The sequence below is a fragment of the Nicrophorus vespilloides genome, unplaced genomic scaffold (assembly GCF_001412225.1).
Source record: "Nicrophorus vespilloides isolate i.1.1-1 unplaced genomic scaffold, Nicve_v1.0, whole genome shotgun sequence".
NCBI classification, from domain to species: Eukaryota; Metazoa; Arthropoda; class Insecta; order Coleoptera; family Silphidae; genus Nicrophorus; species Nicrophorus vespilloides.
The window spans coordinates 358,487-384,622 of record NW_017097731.1 but is presented as its reverse complement, the minus strand read 5'-3'; the positions used below and the strand labels follow the sequence as shown (position 1 = coordinate 384,622).

General features: G+C 35.0%; 1 protein-coding gene across 2 annotated transcripts in view; it reads right to left on the bottom strand.

Moving 5' to 3' along the window:
- Positions 1 to 250: 250 nt before the first annotated feature.
- The window catches only part of LOC108560840 (hemicentin-2-like), a 211,697-nt gene continuing 185,811 nt past the window's right edge, over positions 251 to 26,136 (bottom strand). Inside the window, exons 1-4 of one of the 2 annotated variants that reach the window (XM_017918551.1) lie at positions 2,627 to 2,682; positions 2,188 to 2,541; positions 1,828 to 2,127; positions 251 to 1,742 (exon numbers count right to left, since the gene is read on the bottom strand). In XM_017918551.1, coding sequence (XP_017774040.1) covers positions 1,579 to 1,742; positions 1,828 to 2,127; positions 2,188 to 2,541; positions 2,627 to 2,654 — 846 coding nt within the window. In that variant the 5' untranslated portion in view covers positions 2,655 to 2,682 and the 3' untranslated portion in view covers positions 251 to 1,578. Of the gene's footprint in view, positions 1,743 to 1,827; positions 2,128 to 2,187; positions 2,542 to 2,626; positions 2,683 to 26,136 lie in introns of those variants that run through there. The other variant, XM_017918550.1, reaches the window with a different exon arrangement.

Below are 26,136 nucleotides of genomic sequence, written 5' to 3'. Positions count from 1 at the left end.
AAATCAACATTTTAATGCATTGTGTTTTATGAAATCTCATGTTCTCTTAGCGAACAAAATGTTTGTCTGATTTGTAAAAAGTGTTAACTTTATATAAAATAACTTTGTGATTTGAAAATTTTCGTTGACAATCTCATTATGATTGCATTTGCAATTCTTGTTTTAGTTTGTAAGATTGGAATAGTTGGATAGGTTGGGTGATGGTTTGTAAAGAAAACAAATAAAATACATACATTTTTGTCCCACAGAATAATGAATGAAACACTTTATTTAACGATTCATTTACCATTGTTTTTTTTATATATAACATAAATTGGTTACAATTCTGCTCTTACCTAAAATACATCAATGAAATGTTTATGAAATAAAGAGTTTGCCTATTGCTAACGTTTATTTTCCACGGATTTGAGTAATAGCAGATTAAGTATGATTCATATATATTTGCCTTAATTATGATTTCATTAATATATAGATACACATCATTTCCATAGTTGAATACTAAATGGGAGGAAACTCCACAAATGAAAGGAATGGCACCTGTTCGTCTCCTCTTTTTTACCCTTCGTCATTGCCATCCGCTCGCCATTACATGTTCTTTATCTTTAGCATATTGACATCTCAAATCATAATTAGCACACTGAGTGAAAACTTGTTCGACAGTTAAAACATTATTTTATTTTGCTTCTTACATTTGCTTCATTCAACTCCACTCTTTTGATCTTCACATTCATGCTTGAGTACAACTGGAATGATATTAATTTTACATTAAAATCTATCTACCTTAACTAATTAATCACACCGTATTAGTATTAGGCTTAAACATATTCACATTATTACCATAAAATGTGTCCGTTGTAGATTTTTTTTAGTATGTTTGAAATCATTAAAATAATGTTAATCACTCAAAGTACTGGGGGGATAAGTGGGGATTGGGGACAAATTTGAATGTTACCATTCATGTTTTTTTTTGTTAATATATATATAGTTTTGTTAATATTTACAAACAAAAGAATTGGAGGAGTAAAAGCTGGAAAATTAGTACAGCTCTCTTCTTATTCCGTTAAACAGTGGATTAAATATAATATATTTTATGTATATATATAATTTAATAATATATTTTTTACATCTTAACCATCCACCATGCAATTTTTAGTTATTATTATGTAGTTACAGATAGGTATACAATATGAAAGGGACATTCCTGAAACGAGAGGTTATTACTTTTTAATTGCCATGTTGAAGTATGTAGACGTAAGAGGAATGAAAGGAATTTAATGTCGGAACAAATATATCAAATTGCATTATAGAATCCAGCCTGTCTCTCATCTCGCAATCGCTAATCATAAAAAAAATATTCGAACAGTGTTTCATGTTCGAATCTGATTTTTTTAACTCCTTTTCCACTTCTATAATACAATTTTTCTTACGTTACGTATAAAATCTAAAGTAACAGAGGGAAGTTAAATTAAACCACCAAAGCGCGACGGAGTGGCAAAGCTATGCCAGTTGTGTGTTGTTGTATTATGTTCTTGCTATTGTTGTTGTTTTTGTAATGGGTGGCATGTGCTGTTTGATAACTTAGGTAGCTAAGAGCTGGGAGAGGATGGCAAGAGATAGAGCAACAGCGAATGCGAATCTTGGCGGTGTGCAGGCAGCCAATCCAAGACCCATGGAGAGATGAGACCATCCTGGGATAGGAGATGCAGAGTTCTTGCCACGTTGCATTGCAGCCGGGTATTCACCTAAAACAGAATCATTGAATAAGTGCTGCCTAAAGCAAGATAAATCTACGATCAATGGTGAGAGGGCTGCTCATCGAATTCATACCATTGAGCACGTGTAAAACAACGCTAGCGGAATCCAGGTTAGAGGGACTGCAGGTGTAGTTGCCGTTGTCCTCAGGGTGAGCATGGAAGATGACGAGGGTACTGACGGTGGTATCGGTTCCAACCGGTTCCATATTGATGTTGATCAGGCTGCGGTCAAACTCGAGAACCCTATTTCCGTCATGATACCAGAAGATGTAGGCTGGCTCCTCGAGGGACTGAGTGATAACGCATTTCAAGCTGACGGTGCTTCCGGTCTTTACGTAGATCTCAGATTCGCCGAGGATCTCGATTTTCGGAACTGAAATGAGAATACGTTTGAAGAGCTTCACAGGAGGGGTATACTCCAGCTGATACTTACCGACTACGTTGAGGGTAATGAAGTGGCTCATCTTGGGCTCAGTGCTCACTTGGCATTCGTATTGTCCGGCATCCCTGGGCTGGACATATTTGACTTGCAAAGTCCAAGTGTCGGTGGAATCGACGAGGAAAGCCTGGAAACGGTCGTCGGCGATGAAAGTGAAGCGGTCCACAGTCAAGATATGGGCGTCTCGTCTACGGATCCAGGACACCGATTTGTTGCCGAGCTGTTTAACTTTGCACGGCAAATAAGCGTGAGTTCCCAATTGGGTAGTGATATTGGTGGTAGTAGTCGGATCGAAGTATGGTCCGGTATACAATCCGGTAAATCTCTTTACGACTGCAGCTTCGCCACCTGCGAAATAAAAATAAATATTTTAACAATCAACACTTCACAAAATAATAGTATTTTTTAATCAGTTTTTAAATTCAGCATTTACATAAAAAAATCCCACAAATCTTATGCATTTTGATATCGGAAGTAGTGGAGTCTGCAAAGTGCTGATATAGACTCCGCTCATTCGATTCTCGGTTAGAAGTAGGATCAATTGAAAAATGATGTAATCGTGTGTGTTTAAATAAATGTTATTAGCAAATGTAGTCGAGTTTGTTCAGGACTGAATAAAACGAAGTGAAATATCGCAAAGCGGTTGCGATGGGATTCGAGAGTTGCTCCAAGTCCCTTTTGTGTTTCGATATGGACCCAGTTTACATATGGATGTATATCATTCTGGGAGTAGGCGAGTCTTCCGGGTCTCTAATGGAATAGTGACCGAACAGGGATCACGTTTATTGGCGCATTGATGACTTTTGTTTGTAAACAAATGTAAGCTATCAGAGATAAAAGGGCTTTATCATTTATGAGGCTGTGGGTGTGAGGGCGAGAAAGGTTCTACAGGATCGGTATGCAGAATAAATATTGGCTTGATATAGTGAGGTTTGTTGCCCGAAGGAGAAGGAGATAGAGAAGTTTAATGTTGCGAGCTAATTCGGCGAACATATTTAGTCGGCCAGTAATTGAGTAAAAGAAATTCGGTCTGCAGCGGTGGTGGAGATGGCGACGGGAGGCGGCGTGTATAAAGCATAATCAGCCCTTATATTGCACATAAATAACTTTGAAAATCTCGGCAGCGGAATTATATCACATAAACGACTCCAGCAAAACACTTCCCCACGCCTTATGTTCCTGAAAGCCTAGCATAATTCACGATACACAAGGCTCGGCGAAATTTAGAACTGTATGCGCATTTCAGTTTTATAAAACTGCCGCACAGTCCTTTAGCCCTTCGTCCCTTTTTAGAGGCCAGGTACTCTACTCTACTCCACTTCACTCCGCACCCGGAGAGCCAGTAACGAACAGCCGGCAACGAAACTCCCCAACGACATTCTATTACCATTCCCATAATCTATCGCCCTTTTGCCGCCTTACCCTTAATAATCTTCTCGATCTATCAATTTTTATTCGATCAATAAGGAGCCGAAATCGCAACTGGCAAATTCCCGACGCTGCCCGTCCCATAACACCTAGCACACCCTCTGCGTCCCTGCGATTTTTAATTTTGTTAACAGATTGCCGCCCCTCGCCAGGAAGCACGCAGGGAGTCAGGCAAGCAAGCACGAAGAAAAAAATATGAATGAGCGAACATTGAAACGGTAAATGAGCGGACGAAGGAGAAAAAAGTTCGCAAATCGTATTATGAAAGTTTGGAAGCGAAAGCGGCCAAGTGCAAAATAGTTAAGAACTTCCTCCACCTAAAGCCTTCCACTTAAATGTATGAATTTCCCTCTCGGAATTAATTCTTTCAATGTCCTCGTGATTTCCAGAGCACCTCGACGAATCAATTTTACAATTTTTTTTTTGTATTTTCTCATTTCAATGCCTTGCAACCAGCCTATATATAAACTTAATACTGTTATTATAAACTACAAGTAACATTTCAAGAAAATTTAAAAACAAATCTAAATAAATAGTATTTAAACAATTAAAGGGATCATATATTTGGGTCTCTTTGTGTAGGTTATTGTATTTGAAGGGAGTAGCGCATCATGACTTTGTGAGGCCCTAGGCGCAACCTGATTTGGAGACCCCAAATCATAACGATTTTTTTTGGAATTGGGTAACGAGCCACTGTTTGAAGGAATGCGTGGTTTTGAAGTAGTACGAAAGTGTTTTCGGTATTAGTTCGCATATCGAAACAATAATTGGATCTGCCATAAATACGAGGTCGGCTATTCGGATGACCGCGTGCAGCTCCAGAAACTGATTAAACAGCAGAGCAGACCTAAGCATTCATTCCGCAAGCAATCTTTGTACTGCAACTACAATCATAAATTAGTTCGCCGGTCGCAGAGCATACGAGAGTTATTGCGTAACCGGTTCGCTAATTGTGTACTTCCGGTAGGTTTTCGCGAAGCTTTGCCTCAGCAAAGTTGCACTTGCATATGATATGGTCTAATTAATTTTCCATCTTGCTCGACGAGCGATGATGCTGCAGGCTGCACAAGGGGGCGAGGGAGAAGAGAGGAACTCGAAAGGGTAGCCTCGGTGCATGGATAGGATAGATGGATGGAGAGGAGCGACTTTAAACAAATTCCGACAGCAGAAACCGCAACGTCAGCACGGCATAAACATTAATAACGGAATGTTATTGGCGAAGTCGAGCATCGGTCAGCTGTCATCCAATGACGGTCATTGCATTGGAGAAGCTGCCGAAATGTTGGAGTTGGATTGGTAATAGCAATTGGTCGATTTAAAAGTGCGCATACCGAATCGGCCGGTGATGTAATGAACAATGCCACCGCCGCCACCGACCGCTCGTCCTTCTGCAATTATATCGATCCTGTCCACCGGATGCAAACCGGATGTATCGAAATCGGGAAAGCCTCGCTAATAATACAAATACCGCAAGTGATTCGCGTGCATGGCCATGGCTGCCGAAGTATCCTGATGCCCTTCCATTATTTATCGACCCCTAGAGGATCACAGAAATTTCGCTCATTAACCGAGACGTCGGACGATTCTTACCATCAATGATTAACTGCTACACTAATTTCCGCATCGCAGTTAATTGTAAGCCAGGCCCGACCTCGCGGTCTAATCTTCAAACATGGGTAATTAACCTATGTTATCCCAAGTGAATCGTAAGCCATCCGTTCACTACTTTATTCTTCTTCTTCATCATCCTCTTAACTTATTTACTATCCAATCTGATATTGATAAAACATTTTCTGTATTATTTTATAAAATTTTAATTTGTTACTATTCAATACACTGTGCAAAGTGCATTTTAACTGAAATCTAACAAATATTACGAAAAATGATGTGTATGGAGTACCGAGATTTCATAACAAATTTGTTTGTATCAAAAAAAAAAAAGGAACAACCGGGAGCTTAAGTAAATAAATCATGTGATGAGTAAACAAATGGGGGAGAGTGATCATTGTGCTATTAGCCAGCAGTGAGATCGCTTTTGTCCTTCTGGGAATTATTAAAATCGCCGTTATCGCATAGCAGCCGCAATCCTTACAAATATGTTTTGTCCGAAGGAAAAAGTTTTCCCCCGTGTTCCGGCGAAATAATGCATTTATCTTGTGTGTAGCCCTGTCTTCCCTCCAACTTTCCCAGCAGGAGTTAATAGTTACAAATCCGCAAGCGCAGCACCCGAAAAAAAAACACCACCGCCGTCGCCAAGGATGAAAACGAATATTTATAGATAGAAACTTAGATTATGGCTTAACTAAAACGTTGCCATACCATAGATCGATGCTACGTTGATTCGCATTTTAATTTTTTCGCCCCGAATTCCCGCTGATGCATTGCGCGACGCAAAATTAGTTTAATGTAAATTAATTACGATCACAGTATTTTAATGAAGTTAATTCGCATTCAACAGAATAATTGCGTTCCGCCAGAAGCGCAGTCGGACAGGCCGAAATTCGACCAGAAACAATTCAATCGAAGAAACATGAACAAACGCAATTCGTCCATTTCGCACTACCAAAACTTTTTTTTTTGTAACCCCCTGATTTTAATCCTCGTTTCCAATCGAAAGAATATTTTCGAGAGCGCTTATATATATATTTATATATAAAACAGGACAAAGGACGTCTGTGGGTCCGCTGAGAGCGTCCTGCAATTTACACAGGCTTCATTTATTTATTTTCGGTCCTCCCTCGCTAAGGACCTTTTAATTTCATTATTCGGTCGCGGTCGTCGCACAAAGGATCGCGCTGGGAGGACAAAAACGCATCATCACAAAGTCCGTTTGACAAAAACTGATTAGGGATTACTTTAAAATAAACAGGCGAGTTTTAAACCCGTTCGCCCAATGACGGACTGTTATTTTTCGCTATCTAAGCCAGCCACCCCCGAAAAGCAAGGAACAAAAAAAATACGCAAGCGAAAAAAAAAAAGGGAGGACAATACTGTTTTTGAACAGGTTGTGGTGTTCCCTTTTGTAGGTTTTTTTGTTCCTCGCCTCATACATAAAGGCAACCCTAACGGAGTATCCCTCTCGCTTGTGTCTGCTTCTTTTTTTTTAGTGTGTTTTAGCTCGTTCTCGTAAAATTCATTAATTATACCATAATTGGTGTTACATAATTCGCGCGGCCCTTCGACGTAAATGCAATTTGATTCTTTGTTTCGGACTTCAGGGTTGAATTTTTTTGCACGACGCTTGTTATTTAATAAATTTTGCTACAAGCTCAATAGTTTTATCCAGCTTTCAAGTATTATATTCGATTAAGAATTACATGTTGTAAATTAAAAAATAAATAAACTTGTGCATTGAAAAAGGACTTTAGTTAATATACACAGACGAAATATACTAATGTTTACTAAGTAAAATAAACGTTATATCGAAAATATTTATTTTGATCTTTGTGATTAATTAAGGGATGTTAGAAATATAAATGAAATATAATTGAAAAAAAAAACTTAAGATATTTTATTTGGATGCAGCAGATGTCACGTGTCCAAGGTATAAAAATCTGTAATTGCTTTTCATATAACTTTTTTTTTCTCTTCTATTTTGCAAAAAAAATTACTTGTTGAAACGGAAAACACAATGTACAACATCAATATGTAAAATGTGTTTATTCCGTGGCTGCGTGCAAATGTATATATTTTTTTTTTGCACGTTTCATCGGTATCGGCACATTTTTCAGCACATGTTGGAAATTAATTTCATTTGACTGTACGATGCGTGAATATTTAATTCGACGTTTTCAATTGAGGAATTGAATACAGTTACAATATGCGCTTTTTCGCATGGAAGTCAAAAAATAAATAAATAGTAAAAATAGGTTGAAATAAAACTACAATTAGAAAGAATTGTGTCAGGAATGCAATAAAATTGAATAATACAGAGTATTCAGTCATCAACGAGGCATCATTTCGTGAGGGTGCACTTTTCTGTACACGTGGCATATATATATATGTGGCATACACACATGAATGAATCGCAGTTTTCATTGTGTGCTAACATTTCGGAATCGAAGTTTTCCAACCTCCTAAAGGAAAGCATCGTCATCCTCTCTGTGGTGGACTCGAACAGATATCATCGGATCCTGTCATTAGAATGTCACTACCAGGCGATGCTTTCTCTAGTTTCCAATTTTCGTATACTCTTAAGATCGATTCAATCTATAAGAGATTATTAGAAAGCAAATAGCATTTATTGCCGCATCAATCGATTTATTGACTATAAAAAAAAATATTTCTTTAAGGTATTAAAGTCACAAAAAATATATTTATTGCATTAAGGTTGAAATATAATTTGATATTAAATTTAAAACTTGAGATATTATCAAATTAATCAAAAAGCTAAGCTAAAAGTTTAGAGGATAAAACGTTTAAATGTGCAGTAATGAAGGAGATTCTGTCTGCGTTACCTGCAGACTGTGATACGCGTCTGTGTATAATATCAAATTAGCAGAGAAACATGTTTCAACGGTAGTAAATATTTAATTATGGAGTAGAATTTATTAAGCAAATCTAAGTTCAATCTGGAGCATATTTTCCATCTATGTAATAATAATAAAATTTAATATACCGGGATTATGAAATGTTTAAGTTTATAATTAAATTTCCTAAAGTGTCTATATATAAATGTGTGTGTATATGCAGTTAATTAATTTGTCGGATTTAGATTAGAACAGACTTCGCGCGCACTCGAACTTAAATTAATTATGTTTCTTTGTTTTATCCTACCGACAGTAGTAATTTTTTGTGCATCATCATCCTCCTCCTTTTGCGAGCTGCTCCGAGCGCGCCTGCATCGGTAATTGTATTATATAATTATTTTTCGCGCATCTGTATGCAAATGCAATTAATACAGATCTACATAAAAAGAGACAGAGACGGATGATGGCCAGGGAAAAATGGATCGATAATTAACGGGGCATGTGTGTTGACCAAACAAAAAATAAGCAAATGTAGCAGAAAAAAAAGTATATATGATATGATATGTATACATATAAAAATTTAGCTGTCACTCGATGGAGGATGGATGGAATGTCCTGTTTGCGAATGAAATTAGGTGGGAATACTTCAGTGCTTGATTGAGAACCCGGGGATTTAGCTACGAGCAGAAATGCGAGAGATACACACAGGGAGAAAATAACGAATATATAAATAAAAAGAAAAGAGTAAATGATACACAAAAATAAAGTACAAGCGGGAAGGGAATTAAACACGCATGACCGTGTTTATTGATTAGATTTGCGCAAATTAGAAAACTTACACTTTGATAAGTTTTTAAATTGAATTTGCGTCGAATAAACGAGAAATTACAGGAAAACCTAAGTAATAATAATAACAACAACAAACTAAAAAATAATAATAATAAAGGAACGTGTAGGAACTTAGGAACGAGGAGGGTTTAGAGTTGGAGTAGGATGAATGGTGGAAGGAATGGAAATGTCTATTAGGAAAACGTTCTACTTTTATTTGCCGATCTATTTTCTTCCTTCGTTTCTTCTTCTTTTTTTTTATGTGCGAATCGTGCAAATCCAATTTAGTATGTATCATTTTGAACGTAATGACTTTCCTCGCGAAAAATAGTTTGTTTGTTTATTTTACATCTTTTATTTTTTGAATACATTTTATTGCTGTTTCCTTCATCTTCAAATTACTAACAGTATAACTGCTAATGGCAAGTTATATATTATACACAGGAGGGACAAACTGTGATAATTGGATTATTAAAATTTCATTACTGCCCTCAGAAGTTTCGGGGCTAAATAAAACACCCTCGAAAAACAAAAAAAAGAACAAATAATAAAGAACTCCTAATCGGGTTGTGCTCCAATTATGAAGCTATGAATTATTCTGCAAGCGTTTTTTTTATGGTTATTAAAGTTCCAGATTTAGGAACAATTATATTTTCGAATTTAAAACGCGAAACATTGTTCGTTTATATATATAAATGTATATATAGAATATTATATTTCGCATAAAGACTTTCGAAATTTGTTTGGCATGTCGGGCGGAGCTCCGGATGAGCGTTTACAAACTTTTCACATAGTTTAATTGGTGTGTAATTGAAGTGCGAATTCGTTTTGCTGAAAGCAATTATAAATATGGTATAAATGTAAAATAGCTGCTGCAGTGGCATAGGCGGTTTTGGTGACCCTAACCGAAGTCGCGCCACGCCGCTCCGCGCGCTCTTCATTCCCCTAAGAGGGTCAATTAATGGCGTTTTACACCCTCTCCTCCCCGGAAAACCCGGAACAGATAAATAGCGGCGCCATCGATTTTCCGAAAATCCTCCCCAACTTCGCCCCCCTTCGATACATTGACATATTCCGCGATTCTAACAAGATTTGGCCCCGCAATTAATTACAGGGTACAAGTTTACTAATCTATTGATATGTGCGCGTCGGACGCATAAATATCCACGGAAACCGGGGCTGGTTTTCACCCCTTCGCCGTTTGAACAACAACCAAGAACGCGGACGCAAAAACTACATTTAAAGTTCGCGCCGGGCGCGCTCTGATTTATCGCCGCGCCGCTCACTAAGTTCCTCCCTATTGAATGGAATGAGCATTTAGTTTCGTGTATGTGATAGATTTAAATGTGGCCTTAATCGAAAAAGAGATATGATTTACGATTAGGTTTTCTTCCCTTTATCCGCTTCCGCCTATATATCAATTATTTATCGTTATAATAAAGACGATGAGGAAGAAGAACAAGAAGTTGGAACAAACTTGGCTTGCAGAATTTCTCCCATTTCTTTCTATCCATTCCTATATAAGCGAAATATTTGTAGTGTCTGCATTTTTTTTAGAAATTTCATTTCTATTGTGTACTCACCTTTATATAACACATGTAAAGTATTTTGAACAGTTTGTTACTCTCGCGTGGTGTCTGAGAAACTCCGTTAAATATAATGTTAGTAATGACGTCTCACAGATATATCGCGAGTAATGTTTTCTCGAGTTTCTAGACTAATTTATAATAATTGATAATTATTCAAATTTAGATAAATAATTATAAAATTATTACTAAGCGCAATTGTTGGCAAATTGTCTTAGTGTGTGGTAATGAATAACAAGATACATAAAATTTGATATAATCTGTGAGACAACAGAAAATTACACAGCTAGCACGTGAAACGCCTACGCCAGTTAAGTAACGTACAAAATTAAATCATATTAGATTACCTTTAACATGCTAAATTAATTGACTTCCACGTAACCTGTACTAAATGAAGCGGTAAAAGCCAATCTCACTGCATATTTTTCCATAATGCAAATTGATATATCGCGCTGTGTATGCATCACGATGCTGCAGATGAACGTTTACACAATGCTTATTGGGCCATGGAAAGCAAATAAGAAATATAATAAGAGTCATAAAAATTTCGACGATTTCGACACGACGACGTGTCTATGCGTCGCGATAAAGATCAGCAGTTGCAGCTGTAAATTATATCGCTAAACGAGGAATCGTTATTAACAATTCTATTGGTTCTAATCATTAGGTCGGCCCACACAAACCATTGGTGGCTCATCACTAAATATTTTTTTGTTAACGGATATAATCGAAAATGGGCACGAAAACCAATGCGTTTACATACCTATTATATAGATTCTTGTACGTTGTGTAATCAAACATAAATCCCATTAGTTATGTAAATGCATATCGTAGATAATGTAGTATTCTTTAATCTTAAATGTTTGTATATAATAGACTTTGGTCGGTAGCCAATAAAAATTAGGATCTAAATAAATAATTAATTTATATATTTATATTTTTGTGTTAAAGTTATTTTACAAGTAAAGTGTTTACGTATCTTTATTTAAGTAAGATATTATTTATTGTAAGATATTGCTATTTCGTGTAAAGTACTACAAATTAATTAAGGAAAATTCGTTTGGTACGTTGGAGAGTATGCTGAATGACCTGGCTATCAATAATTTCTGAGAGGAAACTGTACTTATTTGAACGTCAAGCGCAGTGAAAATTCGGAATTTCTAATTATGCAGTTACACGGGAAAGGCAAGTCAGATTCATCATTGCGAATGACGTAGCCTTTTTATTAAGAGGACGAATAATTAGTTTAACCTTCCGAAATACGTGATATATAGTATGCATATATATTGCTTGGCAATATTGTATTCCAAGTGTACCGGTAATTGTTGCCGTGGATATATTAAATTTCCACTAGGAAAATTTTCATCTACATCCTGCCGTCACATCGTGAATATCATTTTATTTGCTGTTTCATCAAACGATTACGAAAGGCCGGGTTTTCGAGCGCAGGGGGTAACATCAAAAAAAAAATGTAGTATAGTAGAAGGAACTGGAGTTCTGGAAATATCGTCCAGGAAATAACAGATATCGAAAGGAAATTGAATATTAAATCTTGAACGGCATCTGGGATTATTATTATTTATTTATTTATTCGCTGCCGCCTCCGTTTCTACCGCCACCCCCACCTCCCCGCACGCCACCTTCTTCCTCATCATTCTCTCCTTCCTCTGAGCATCCGACTTGCAGCAGCGAGGATTCAAATATCGTCCGGGACGATTTCATATTTTCTCTATTATTATGTATCCACGAGAGCAACGGAACTCGTATTACTCCCTTGGACTTGAATGTCTGCACATTCCTCGCGTTTACTCGACTTCGCAACGAAAATTGTTTGATATTAATAAAGCACGGAATATGCTTGGGTGAGGGTGGAGGAGGGCTGGAACTAAATAAAGTAAGATGTAATTACTTAAATCAAACAGTGCAGGGATGGGACTGTGACTTGGAGAAGGGTACGGAGATTGGAAGGAAAGGGAAGAAAAAGTGCGAGCGGAATTGTATCCGAGGTAACGCATTTCATTTGCTTTAATGTTGTATTTTGTTCGAGTGCGAAAGATAAACGTCGACTATAAATAATGCATAAGGGCCTCCGACGTCGAAGGGCAGCGCGTTTTCTTGTTGCGAATATTTTGTCGGTCTTTGCCCACTGGTCCGATCCATTTCCTAGATTCCATTAGTTTTCCTCTGTATCTTTGCGTCTTCTTCTTTTTCATTTGCTTGTTGTTGTTGCAAAGGGATCTGTTTATCTATTCCACCACAAACAAAACTTATTCTTTTGATCGTACAAAATACACTGCTTTTATTTTATTTTTTGAAACCTTTTAAACTCTACACAGTATATTTATTTAATTTATAATCAAATATCACACAGAAAGAAAAAGTTACATATATTTATTATAATAATATATAAAGTTGAAAATTTGTATAAAGTGTATTATTGGAAAATATAGCAATTTGATAAATCAAGAGAGATTAGAGCAGCGTTTCTTAACCGCGACCCAAAATTGCGAAATGACAGCTGTCAATATGTGTCAAAGCGATCTAGTGAAAAACTGTTAAAATTTGAGTCATAATACAACAGTTGAGAATCGCGGCTATAGAGTTTAATAATATAATAGTATTTTTTGTTTATCTGAATTAGGATATTTTAAAAATATTATGAGATTATTATGAAATGAGGTTAGTAAGATAAATGATTAAATTGTTGATAGAATAAAGGATATTGTATAAATAATTGAGGTTGATGCGTTATTTAATTTGAAAAGTGATTGATTCGTGTATATTCTTGCTATAACTTTATTACCAATTAAGTATTTGTTGGTGTTTATGAAGAGTAATAACGAGGATGCATGTAATCCATTATTATGTCTGGAAAAATAATAAAAGCTGTACACTGTTCACGGTAAATACACCTGTGGGATGGCGTGATATAAAAGTAAGTAGCGAACTTTACGATTTTCTGCTGCGTTGGTTGCCTACGTTGGGATATCGCAAAATATATTATATAATTAGTATTTTGCGAGATTTTAATTAGCCTCGTGTGCAGTAACCGTAACTACGTATAATAATTCGAAGTTGAAATTTAATTAGTTCAGTGATTTCGCGTTTCTTTCCTTGTTGTTATTATTCGCGGGAGATTTATTGTTCCAGATACGTAGGGAGGGGGATGAAAAAAGGAAGTAAAAAGAAAAATGAAAGCGGAAAAAGCGGAGCGTTGGGAATGCAGGAAAAATAGAGCGAGACGATGCAGCATTATGTACTTTTCTTGCATGCAATAAATCGCGTTTTGGGACGATAAATTAGTGCCGCTAACGGGGAATTAATTTTTCTCGAAACGTTAATATTTTTCAGCCGGTAATTTATATAAATTGCGGCGCTTTCAATTAAATTTAATACGCTTACGGCTTACCGATTTATATTTTCGGCCCTGCGGTCCGAGTGGCTTGTTGTTATGGTACTGGTGGAAGCAGGAAGAAGGAAGGAAGGATGGAAGAAAAAAGGAAGTACACAGATGTAACGTACCGAAAGGACAATAATTTAAGGGTTCCGACGGTGCGCGGGGACTTTTCAATTACGCCTTCGAAATTGTCGCCGGAGAATAAGCCTGACTAATGGATTATGTTTGTTGTAATCCTTTTAAGGTCGCAAGGATAATTGCATATTTCCCGGCGATCGCGCGCTTTACTGTATCGGCGCTCATAAAGGACAACGGCGGGGAGGGATGGGGGTTTAAAAGGACAAATGCCTAGTCTTCTCCTGGAGATGAAGAAAGGAAATATTAGGATGGAACGAGCGCCGGGAAGAAGCACAATGCAGTTGCGACAGGATCAAAGGTTCTCAAATGTTATTGCCTTCCGACGAAAAATAGATATATCTGCATATACGTATACATCGCGTATCGATTCGTTCCCATTATCATGGAAATAAATCTTTAATAGTTATTGGAAGTCTGGTAAGACTGTCATTTTACTACTACTACTACGACTACTTCAACGAACTTTTCAGAATTACTTTTTCTTCTTTCCGCATTACATTCAAATGCCGTCAAAAGAAAACAACTCCATGTTCTTGTATAGAAAAATCTAGCGAAGCTCCTGATTACCTGAAACATTATAACAGTATTTTTCATCCTTAAAAAAAAATGTTTAAATAAATTAAACAATTATCTATCAAAATTGTTCTTAAATTCCTTAAATATTCTTCAAATTTCAATAATTATCTGTTTTTAGTTAAATCTAATTAGATTATAAAATTATCCATATTTATCGAAAATAATTCTCCAAATTTTCTTTAAAAAAAAATGAAAAAATTGTGAATGTTGCGGAATGGACAGGACATTAACAACTATTACAACACGAGTTCGATTGATGGGAGATAAACTGCGGAACGGGGATGGGATAGAGGAGGGTAGACGGGTGACGCAATTAAAAGAAATCATTATCAAAATATGATGCATTGCCGTTTGCGGATTTGATGGTGCGCCGCCCGTCCCCACCCCCCTGCAACCCCCGAAATGCGAAATATCGCGCGGCCAATTTAAAATAAATCACGGCGTTAAATAACGTTAAATCACACATGCACATCAGTTTGCATAATCCGAGCGACGAAAATGGCAGAAAGAAAATAACGCTAAAAAGCACGAAACAAATACATGTAGAGGAGAGAGATGCAAAAAAAAGTATCCGGCAACAACGACATGCAAATAAAACGCTGCTTTATGTGTGTGTGTACGTATATGTGAACACACGCACTCACACGTACGTGGGTGGGTCTCGGCAACGAGGAAAAAGTATTTACTTTCGCACGTCAAAGGGGGTAACAAAATGAATATTTATTATCCGTTTCATCGCAGAAAATGTCATCCAACAAATTATATGTATACGTATATATAAATTTGTTAGTATATTTACAACTATGTATCGAACTGGAGTGTGCGTCTGGTCGTGTGTACGGAAAAATAAAAAAATAAACACATAATCCGCGTTATTTATGAGCAATATGTAGAATACATTTTTGCCATATCTTCTATTATTTTTTTTCGTTGCTTTCCTTTTTTTGTTTCATTATTTTGTTAGAAGGATAAATAAATACATCCTAGTTCTGCTTGTTGTTATATTGTTTTATTTTATTTTTGTATTTGTTGTTCAGTTCGGAGCATCGCTTCCGGAAATTTCATATTTCGTCCACGTCCTGACACATGCCATTAACTTATGGAAGGATAAATCACGTGGACGTAAAAAAAATGTACATATATAATTGAAATCAACGGAATATTTTTTTTATAGTGATAAATAAATAAATGAATAGAGGCACGTAAGTTGCACGTTCAATTTGCAAATCAATTTATGATCGAAATAATAATAATAATAGATAGGATTTCATCCCGTTTCATTTTTTTTTTCATTTCATTGATTAATGTTTTTTTTTTTGTTTATATTTTGTTATTTATTTCATCCGTTTATTATTTTTTTTAAATCTATAAAATTTAAACATTCAATAAAATTTATTAAAACATTGTTGAAAAGTGCTCAAATAATAAAATAAAATTTATTTATTTTTAATAGAATATTTTATTTCATGAATTTTTATTTTATAAAATTAAAAATGTAGACTCTAATTTATTTTATTAATCTAATAATCTAGTAATTAAATAATTGTCACACAAAAAAAAATATACAAAAAAATTAAAAATGTAGACACTCATTTTTTTTACTAATCTAATAATCTAGAAATTAAATAATTGTCACACAAAAAAATATACAAACAAATGTGAATAATAAATTACGTTCAAAAAGGAACGTAATAATCATTACGTAACTCAATATTTCTATATAAAACGAATAAAGATATGCATCATAAACCATTTCCGTTATTTCCTATAAATAACTTCAACGTAGAAAACATAATTTTGATTGATTGGACACAAATTTGTTTCGACTACTATTTTTATAAATAATGATTATTTTATATATAACTATGTCTATTTAACGCAATATAAATTATATAAACAAAATATTCTATAGAAAATCTATAATAGTTGAAATCAGTAAAAGACAATCAATCAGAAACAATTTAATCAATTATATAAATTAATTACTAACCGTAAATTAGTTGTGTAACTATACTATTTGAATAGAAACAAAAAAAAATATATTGTGCTGCGGAATGATTATTGAATGATTTTGCAAAAGTGAGTGAAAAATGCGCATGCAAATTTAATATCCATTAAACAAAAACAAACAAATATATATATATATAGGGAGGCCATAACAGATTAAATCAAAGTGATGTCCATTATATCAGTTTCAACATATCCATTTGGGAGCGAACAATTTTTGCGTTAATAAATAAATATATATTAATCACGACAACTGTGATTCATATTTATATCAAAGTGAACGATGCGAAATGCAGATCGAATCTATATATATCTATATATTTGTGTGTGTGTATTTATTTTGTCCGAAACAGCGATGCACGTAAAACAATGCCGTCGCTTTGATTAATAAATAAAGCTCGACGAAATTAATAACAATCTATCGACAAACATGGGAAAACCATTTTCCAGGTCATTTTTTTCCATTGGAAATTGTTCAGAGGTATACAGTGTTAATGGCAGACATGGTTGGATAATGTATTGTAAATATTTATTGAATAATTATGATTACAGGTTTGAAATTTGTGTAAAATTTAACATTTTTGTAACAAAACTGATAAAAATATATAAAATTGTATTGATTTTTCAAGAATTATACAATTTTCAATACATATAGAAATCACAATTGTATTGGCATATTTTTTTTTCAAATTTGAAAGATATTTTTTTAAAATTAAAAATTAATTCAGAGTAAAAAGTGGGTTGTCAAAAAAGGGAGAAACTAGAGGATAGAACAAATAAGAAATGAAATAAGCTGTACAATAGAAATGATATTGGTACAAAGTATACAACAGGATTATGACATAAGAAATCAAAGAGGAAACAAAGAACATGATCAGATTGTAAAAAAAAAACAGTATGTGTAAACATGTAGGAGATCAAGGCTGGAACGTTATGGATCGGACGCAGTACCGGCCCTAAGGACAAGCAAAAGGGACTGCAGCAGATACAGCTCGAACAAATGACATGAAATGTAAATAAAGTATAAATGTAAATACGATACAATGTAAATAAAGTAGAGAAAAAAAAATTGATTAAAGTCCCGTCGACGGCTTACGTAAGCCAATTGATGTCCGGAGGGGGTTTGCTATTGGGTATCGGAATGAATTTATTTCTGCGCTTTCGATCTCAATATTGCACACGCCCGCTCGCAATGTTGCAAAAGGCTGAAACTGTAAATCACGAATGAATAATTCCGATGCACGAAAAAAAAATATAGAATCGGGCTTACTTAAACTTAACAACAACAAAAAAACGAATAAAATCGTGCCGAACAGCAAACGCCGGGTATTTGCAATCATAAACTTAAGTTTTATGATTAAATAACGATAAATTTCGGAATAAACCATTGCTTTTATAAGGACGAAATCGACGTCGATGGAATTACAATAAAGGAGTGAAAATGATGTAAAAAAAAACTGCACTAAATAGTAATAGTTCTCGATGAGTGGGGAACGGTCATATTGCATGCGGTTAGGTGATATGAATTTACCATAAGGTTGGGAATATAATCGCATGTTGATAATGCGGCTGTTTTTAGTTAAGCAGGGAATGGGAACTAGTTTTCACTTGAGTTAGCAAGAATCGCATGCGATTTAGCAGTACGATTCCGTCTTCAGTTGAAATGATCGACTGCAATGTAAAACTTTCGCAGGAACAAGTTTTGAATATTGCTTGAAGTTGGTGCAAATTGAATGACGGAAAACCGCTTCAGACTATATGCAGCATATACTACTACTATGCTGTATCGATTTGCTGCTGTAAAAAGGTGCAAAAGAAAAACTTAAATCGAATTGTATACTGATGCAAACACCCAAATTAATATACACTATAAATACGACAATCGGAAATCAAATTCGAATGTAATTAAGTAACCCTTTTTGAACAAGCGACGGATATATCCGCCCTATCCTTTACTTCGCTTATGCAAAATTGAATGCAAGGCCACTGTGTTAGTTCTTAGTTCTCTTTTCTATTGGTTACTCTGTTTATATAATTGTAACATATAATGATTATTTAATATACAGAAAAATATTTAGATTTTTAAATTAGATTAGAAAATCGTAGTTAACTATAATTATCAAAATTCGCTTTTAATGGTAATGTGGTGAAAGGAAGGTGTTGGGTAAAATCGATTACTCATATGCGATATTCGCAAATGAACTTGCTCAAATCACAATTAAAAAAATATGTAGCATGCTTTTAAACTTATTTCGTACACTTGGAAATTTCCATGTAGTTAAGGTAACAATAATTATTCAAAAATAAATTTTTAATTGTTCTAAAAATTAAAATTTGCATGTAAATAATTTTGTTGTATAAGAAAAACACATGTAGTAATTAAAAATAAATTTATAGTTGACAAGTAGCAAAATGTGAGAAATGTCAAACATGCAAAAATACGCGTGAAACGTCGTCAGCTAGAAAAATGTTGCATAATTCAATTGGGGTGCATCGATTGGGTGTAAAGGAGGGAATAAAATGCGCTGCATTTGCATTTTGGTGAAAAAAGTCGTTGGTGGTATTTGTTGCATTAGCAAGCGCTTCAGTCCAAAGGGCGAGCCCTAATTCAGTTTGATCTATTGCTCGTTTGGAATGTCTGCGAAATTCTTTGTTGCAGAGCGCAAAATAAATACGGTTAATTGGTAAGTGCTATTTATTTAATATATTCCCTTTGTTGCGATACGAAGTGGACCGTCGGCCCTTAAAAGCAAACAAACAAACAAACATCTATGAAAGTTTGAACGCACTTCTAACGACTGCACCTTTTTTGCCCAATCATCAAACTGATGGATTTATTATCGTTTTATATTTTTCTCTCTCTCTCTCTCTCTCTCTCTCGTATAATGCCTTTCAGATACAGCGAATGTATCCAGGCTTCAACTATTACTACGGAGGCTGCAGCATGCAATATTATGTGTTTCATTATTCATCGACTTTTCCTCCCTCTTACCATCAAAGCTATTAGTGTAAGCATCTCGAATACATTTCGCCTTTGTGGCGGAGCCAACTAAAGTATAAAAATTAAAGGCTTTGATGGCCTACCTAAATTACCCACCACCCCCCTTTTTCATTCCGCAAACCAGTAGACTTTTATTGCAAACTCAACACGAAAAAAATATATATATACACACAGACAACCGAGAATAACGACTTTTAAATCCAATATAAAAAACAAATCGATTCGCAAATTTCATTCGAGAAACTTCCTCACATTTCCACATTCGCAATACGTCTCTCCGCACACTTGAAAATAGATAAACTGAAAATCTTATTAAAGATTTTTATTGAATCTTAGAAAAAAATATACAATTTTTTTAAATTTTAGAGTGTTTTGATTATAAATTTATGTTATATTTTTTAATTTAATCAAGGTAACACAAGTCTAACATCACACCGAGTAACCTATGAAAAGTATAAGGCGTATATATCCGCCGTTCATCCGAAAAGGGTTAAGTAAATAATGTATACCTTGTAATTAATTGTAAATTAAATAATATCATGAATTATTACAGTTGTTCAAAATATCAAGGACATGAGTTTAGTTTTTGGTTTCTTGCTGATTTATCATAGTATAGGAATACACGCATGCTGTGAAAACAGATACAGCATCCCCTTTCCACTTAATAAGCTAAAACACGAATCTTATTTATTAATTAAATCCGAAACGGTAAAGCCGCCTTTATTACATAATAATAAATATGAGGCGGCTGGGGGGTGGTCGTTCGGCGTTATGCGAGAAGCGCGTTGTTCGCGGCGTTTCCGACTCCAATAATGTAACAGATTGTTTTAATTTTCAGAGGGAAATAAATTAAGATTAACTCCGGGTTGCCTCGGAGGCTCGGCAATCCGAAAACGCTTCAATCCTTCCTTAATTCACTCCCCGAGATTTACTCGTCACGCTAATTAATAAAAAAAAAAAACGAAACAGAATTTCCCTTCAACAAATCCACGGGCAAAGGATAATCTCGTTTAACTATAGTTCCATTTTCGTTACGCAACCGCTTTACGTAATATGAAAGAGAAACTTTAACTGTTGTTGATTATTTATTTTTTTTTTAAATTCTTTCAGCCGCAATGAAATTAATTGAAAAATGATTGCCGCTGAAGATACGGGGGCTATTTATTGTTGAGCCGCGATGTTTTATAGTTCCGGGGGCGGCGTTTGTTCTAGTAGGAAGCGGCGCGGAAAATAAAAGGAACAAGCTGGATGGAACACCTCCTTCTTGTTGTCTGAAGCCTCGGCACGCAATCGACGTAACTTACTGAAAATTCCCCAACTAATTATCGCGCGCGATTACACGGAGCTTTTTACACTCTCACATTTATTACGCGGGGGTTTGAAGAAGAAGGAAAAAAAAAATATGGAGAAGAAAACAAGCGAAAACATCAAGATTCCCGATTCCCATCAAAATTAATTAAATTTTAAAACGTCGCATTAAAGTAGCATTTTTACGGCTGTCGCTTTCTTTCACTCTGTGTGTGTGTATATATATATTTCTGTCCTTTTCTACCTCCTTGCGCTCAGATAATAAACGGTAATAAACTTTAATCAGGAGGATTATGAATATGCAAATTTTAATTTAAAAATAAATTTCTGTCCGGATAAGTAAAGCGAGGACAAGTGTCCTTCCCGACTGACGCGTAACTTTTGCAAAGTTTTTCCTTGTCGGAATTGCCGCGTTTCGTGCAGATTATTATTATTATTATCATTGTTATTATATATATTTGCGGCCGTGTCACGATGGCAACATACATTAGCAACATATTGCGACTATGGTTCGCATACGCATAAACAACAGCCTCGTCGGATTGCCGATTTTTATTGTTCGCCAGGATAATGGTCCGTCCATGCGGGGTGGATCATGGGGGAAATTGGGTGAGCGTGAGATGTCGGCGAGCGGTGTCACGTGGATCCAGAATGCCATTGCTTGCAGAATCCCTTCAGACACACTCCAACCTCACAACCCGGGGGTGGTTTTTGGGGGAGGACGGTCTGATTGCGGGGATGCAACGGCGCTAATCTGTGCCGCTCCGGTAGCGCCCTCTCTCGGAGGGGGTTACTTACGGCGGGGGTCTGCATCTCCTATCCTATCCTATCCTGAAACCGAACTCGGATCGGTGTAGGGGGGGAATCCGAATCCTGGGGCCTGTATTTCAATACAAAGTAAATTAACTCGGCATCCAGACAATAGGAGAGCCGGTATAATTGTTGTATCCAGAGACCAATCCGGCATTTACCCTCAGCTGAAAAACAATCCTCGCGTACGGGGTTGGATATCAATTTAACGAAACTGTCGGGCAGCAGACGTCGACAATTTCATTAGCATGAATGAATCAGAGGTGCGTGGGCATCTCCGTGATTGTGGCTATGCAAACAGCCATATGTATGTGTTTACCTGATTAAGGTGGACCCATCCACAATAATATTTGCGGTTGACGGATGACCGCCAGGACATTGTTAATTGCACTATGACCTCGTCTCGGATGACTTCACGTATCCTTCGGTATATTTGGTTATTTGCAATCCATAGTCGAAACAACCAATGAAACCGAATGCTGCCACCCTTTATTGAATTAAAATAGTTTGGTATTTACTAATTAATGAAATACACGTTCCGGAGTTTCGGGTATTTCTGCAAAGCGATTCATTTTTTTTATTTTTTTCACCCCCTGTTGCCATGGATTTGATTAAAAGCAACATCATTTTTATACATTTAGCACACCTTATTTCATTTCGTAAATAAGCTACTTTTCCCCCTCCGTCTGTTACATTAGACATGCAATTTCGTGTATATTGTTGCTGTTAATAAAACTAATTGGATCATTAATTTCAATTTTTATAACTAATTTTGTTTTAAATTCATTGAGTATCTATTCTGAATGTTTCAGAATATATAAAAATGTATCATCTGCATACAGATTATATGGTTATAAGAAGTTGCTATATAATTATTTTTTAGTGAAGATCCAAGAGCTTGAAACGATTTAATCTTCTTGTCACGTCATTAGCCACGTTCATGTATTTTTTGAAAAACCTTCCACTGTATGTTCGTGGATTATGTGTTGTAGGAAATGTTTTTCAAATAGCTTTGAAAGTAGTGGTAGTAAAGTGTAAGAGTTTCGGATACAATTAATAAATTAGATCGGTGTTACAGCTTATTAAGTGGAGGACACGATATCTCTTACTGCTAGATGGGCGGAAAAGAACTGTCCGTCTCTATTCCTCTTACCGTGCGTCTGTCTCTTTGCTCTATCTTCTCCTTTCTCTCTCTCACTGTTTTTATCCGCGGCTAATGGAAGAAAATAAAAGGATTTGTAAATTTGATGGGGCGCCCTTAGTTATCCTGGGCCGGAGAACTTGTAGCGGTAAATTCTCGCGACAGGCGACATTATTTCAGCCCGAACATCCTTGTAGCAAGCGGCTCCTTCCTCGGCCCCCGACGCAAGGACTCCGGTGGCAACCAATAGCTCACGCCATGTCCTGGCGAATTTCTACGAGCCCTGTATGCTTAAGGCGGCCCCCGGGGACATTTCAGTCTCGCACCCGTGATCCCAATTCGAAGCCCTCACCCACCCCCCAAAAACACACACACATCTATACATATATACCGACAAACACACAGTCACATTCAAAACCCACGACAGTTGACCATCTATTATATAACTTAGGACAAAGGAATGTCAATTTTTAATGACCTCTTTGCAATTTATCCTTTCCGGAATTTAAACGCAAGAAGCATTTTTATTAATTTTGTTTTACCAAGTTTCGTTTTTTTTGTTGTTTTGTTTATGGAAAATGGAGAATATAAAAGTCCGATGGAAACAGTGGAATGGATAAAAGTAAAGTTGATCGTCGAAGTAATATGCTTTATATGGAATCGTTCGATTTTTATCGTCCTAGGGATATTAAAAAGAAGAAAAAAAAAATGATATTCACGCGAATGATTGCGTGTCGGCTATTGATGAAATTTCGAGAAACTTTATAGCCGTAAATAATGGGATTCGAAGAAAAAAAAAAGAAAATAAAACTAAAGCTAGAAGGAAATGAGTTTCATGTAGTATGTGAAGAGATGGAGACAGAGCCGGCCGGTGGCGATATAAAATCAAGTCTTCCAATAAAGTTTGATAATATCGGCGTGCTGTGCGTGCGATTATAAAACGTAAAAAAAAGGTTGAAAGCAGAAGAAGATGAAGAAAAATAATGATAATATTAAAGGCGATGGGAATAGGATGGAACACATTTGGGGGACGGCCCCCTTACTTTGTGCTACTATCTGCACATTGTAAAAGTTTTTAAAACCAACAAAATAATACTAAAGCGTAATGGAGAATCGTTTCGGTTGCGGTTTTACGGTCGACCAATTAAAGATTGCACTTAAGAACGAGAAGGATAAAAAAAAATCTTTCTATACACTTATATAAATATAAGGGATGAGGGAACGTGGAATATTATATAATGAACGGAAGTGGGTTGCTTCTTAAACGGTTTAATATGAATGGGAAACTTCTACGTAGCGATCTAAATTATTGGTCAACTTCTGTTCCGTCCCACATATCTTTCGGCGCGCCGTCCACTTTAAAGCGGAAAGGAATTCCAATTCCCGAATACTTCGCTACGAGGATTCCTCCTTTATACGTGGACAAATACACTTCCTTTCCTGTTTCTTTTAAGTAAATGTTTTTTCTCTCTCTCTCTCTTCTACTATTCCACTCAGAAATTACTTCTATCTATTGGTGTTCCACAGGTCTTCTTCCTTTTCCAGCATTGAAATGCAGCAGAACATTCATTTCTCTTTTACACGAAAGTACTTATATTAGTACCTAAACTTACACTTGTTACTTATTAAATATTGGTAATTGTAATTTACTGAATTTATTAATTAAATAAAATAAGAAAATGTGGATAGAATGCGGTGAATAATGTAAATATATTTTACAATTTGATAAATTAATAATACAAACTTACCCGGCTCAATCGCAATTAAATAGTTTTATGATATTATATAATAAATTTTCTTAATTATTATTGTAGTAGTAATTTTTCATGAACAAGTCTGCTCTTACATAATAAATTTATATATTAAAATCAGTTAAATATTAAATTAACATTTTTAAATTAATTTAAAAAAATAACTTTTATTTAATAATTGTTGCAATTAAAATATGATTTTTTAATAATTAATTCTTTAGTAAATTAAAACAAAACACTCTAGGTTTCGTATATAAATAAGAATTTGTTGATAGATACGCAGGTGCAAATGACTCATTGTTACGCAATTGTTGCGCAACGAATTTAAACATTTTAGAACCGCTGTGAGATAAATCACGCACCTGCAAATGACTCATCGTTATGCAGGTGTTTTAGTACCGCTGCGAAGGCAGTCGCGTTTTCGTAACCATATATGGATTTGTTTATTGCTCTCAGCTGCATCTGATTCGTCGTTCCGATTTGCTCCGATTCGAGCATTCGTGTTATATTAATAATAAATGCGATTTCATGCCCAATAAGAATTAGTTTAGCGCGCGCAGCCATTGCTGATGCATCGCACAAACAGCGTTTCGTGTACAAATAAGTATTGTTTTTAGTGCTTTCTGCTAGATCGTCCTGAATTAGATTTCGTAAGTTAATTAAATAAACCAATTTCGTAATTGTTATTTTATTCAGTTATTTGGAATAAAATTTCATTTATTAATTTATTCGAATAAATAATTAAATCAAATTAATAATTAGGATTTTTTTAATTTAATTAGATTTTAATAATTCTTTTTCAATATATATTTATATGCAATTTCTATCTTCATATATAAATTGTTATTTCTTAAATGAGAAAGTAATAAATATTGGAATTATAGAAAAGTGCTAAAATTATATCATTTATTTTCAAACTCCAATTATTATAAACATACTGAATTTTATGAAATATTCCTTTAAACTTATGTTTTTAAAATTAATATAGCATATTTATATTTATAAGTGAATAATATACGCATATTAACTGTTAGAAGTAATTATAAAAAAGTGTTATCTATTAATTGAATACAATACGCGCAATTATATTGGATCTTAATTATATAATAATAATAATTATTATTCCAATAAGTATTTTAAAATGTTATTATTTTTTAAATTAAATTAATAATTAGGATTTTTTTAATTTCATTAGATTTTAATAATTCTTTTTCAATATATATTTATATGCAATTTCTATCTTCATATATAAATTGTTATTTCTTAAATGAGAAAGTAATAAATATTGGAATTATAGAAAAGTGCTAAAATTATATCATTTATTTTGAAACTCCAATTATTATAAACATACTGAATTTTATGAAATGTTCCTTTAAACTTATGTTTTTAAAATTAATATAGCTTATTTATATTTATAAGTGAATAATTTACGCATATTAACTGTTAGAAGTAATTATAAAAAGTGTTATCTATTAATTGAAGACAATACGCGCAATTATATTG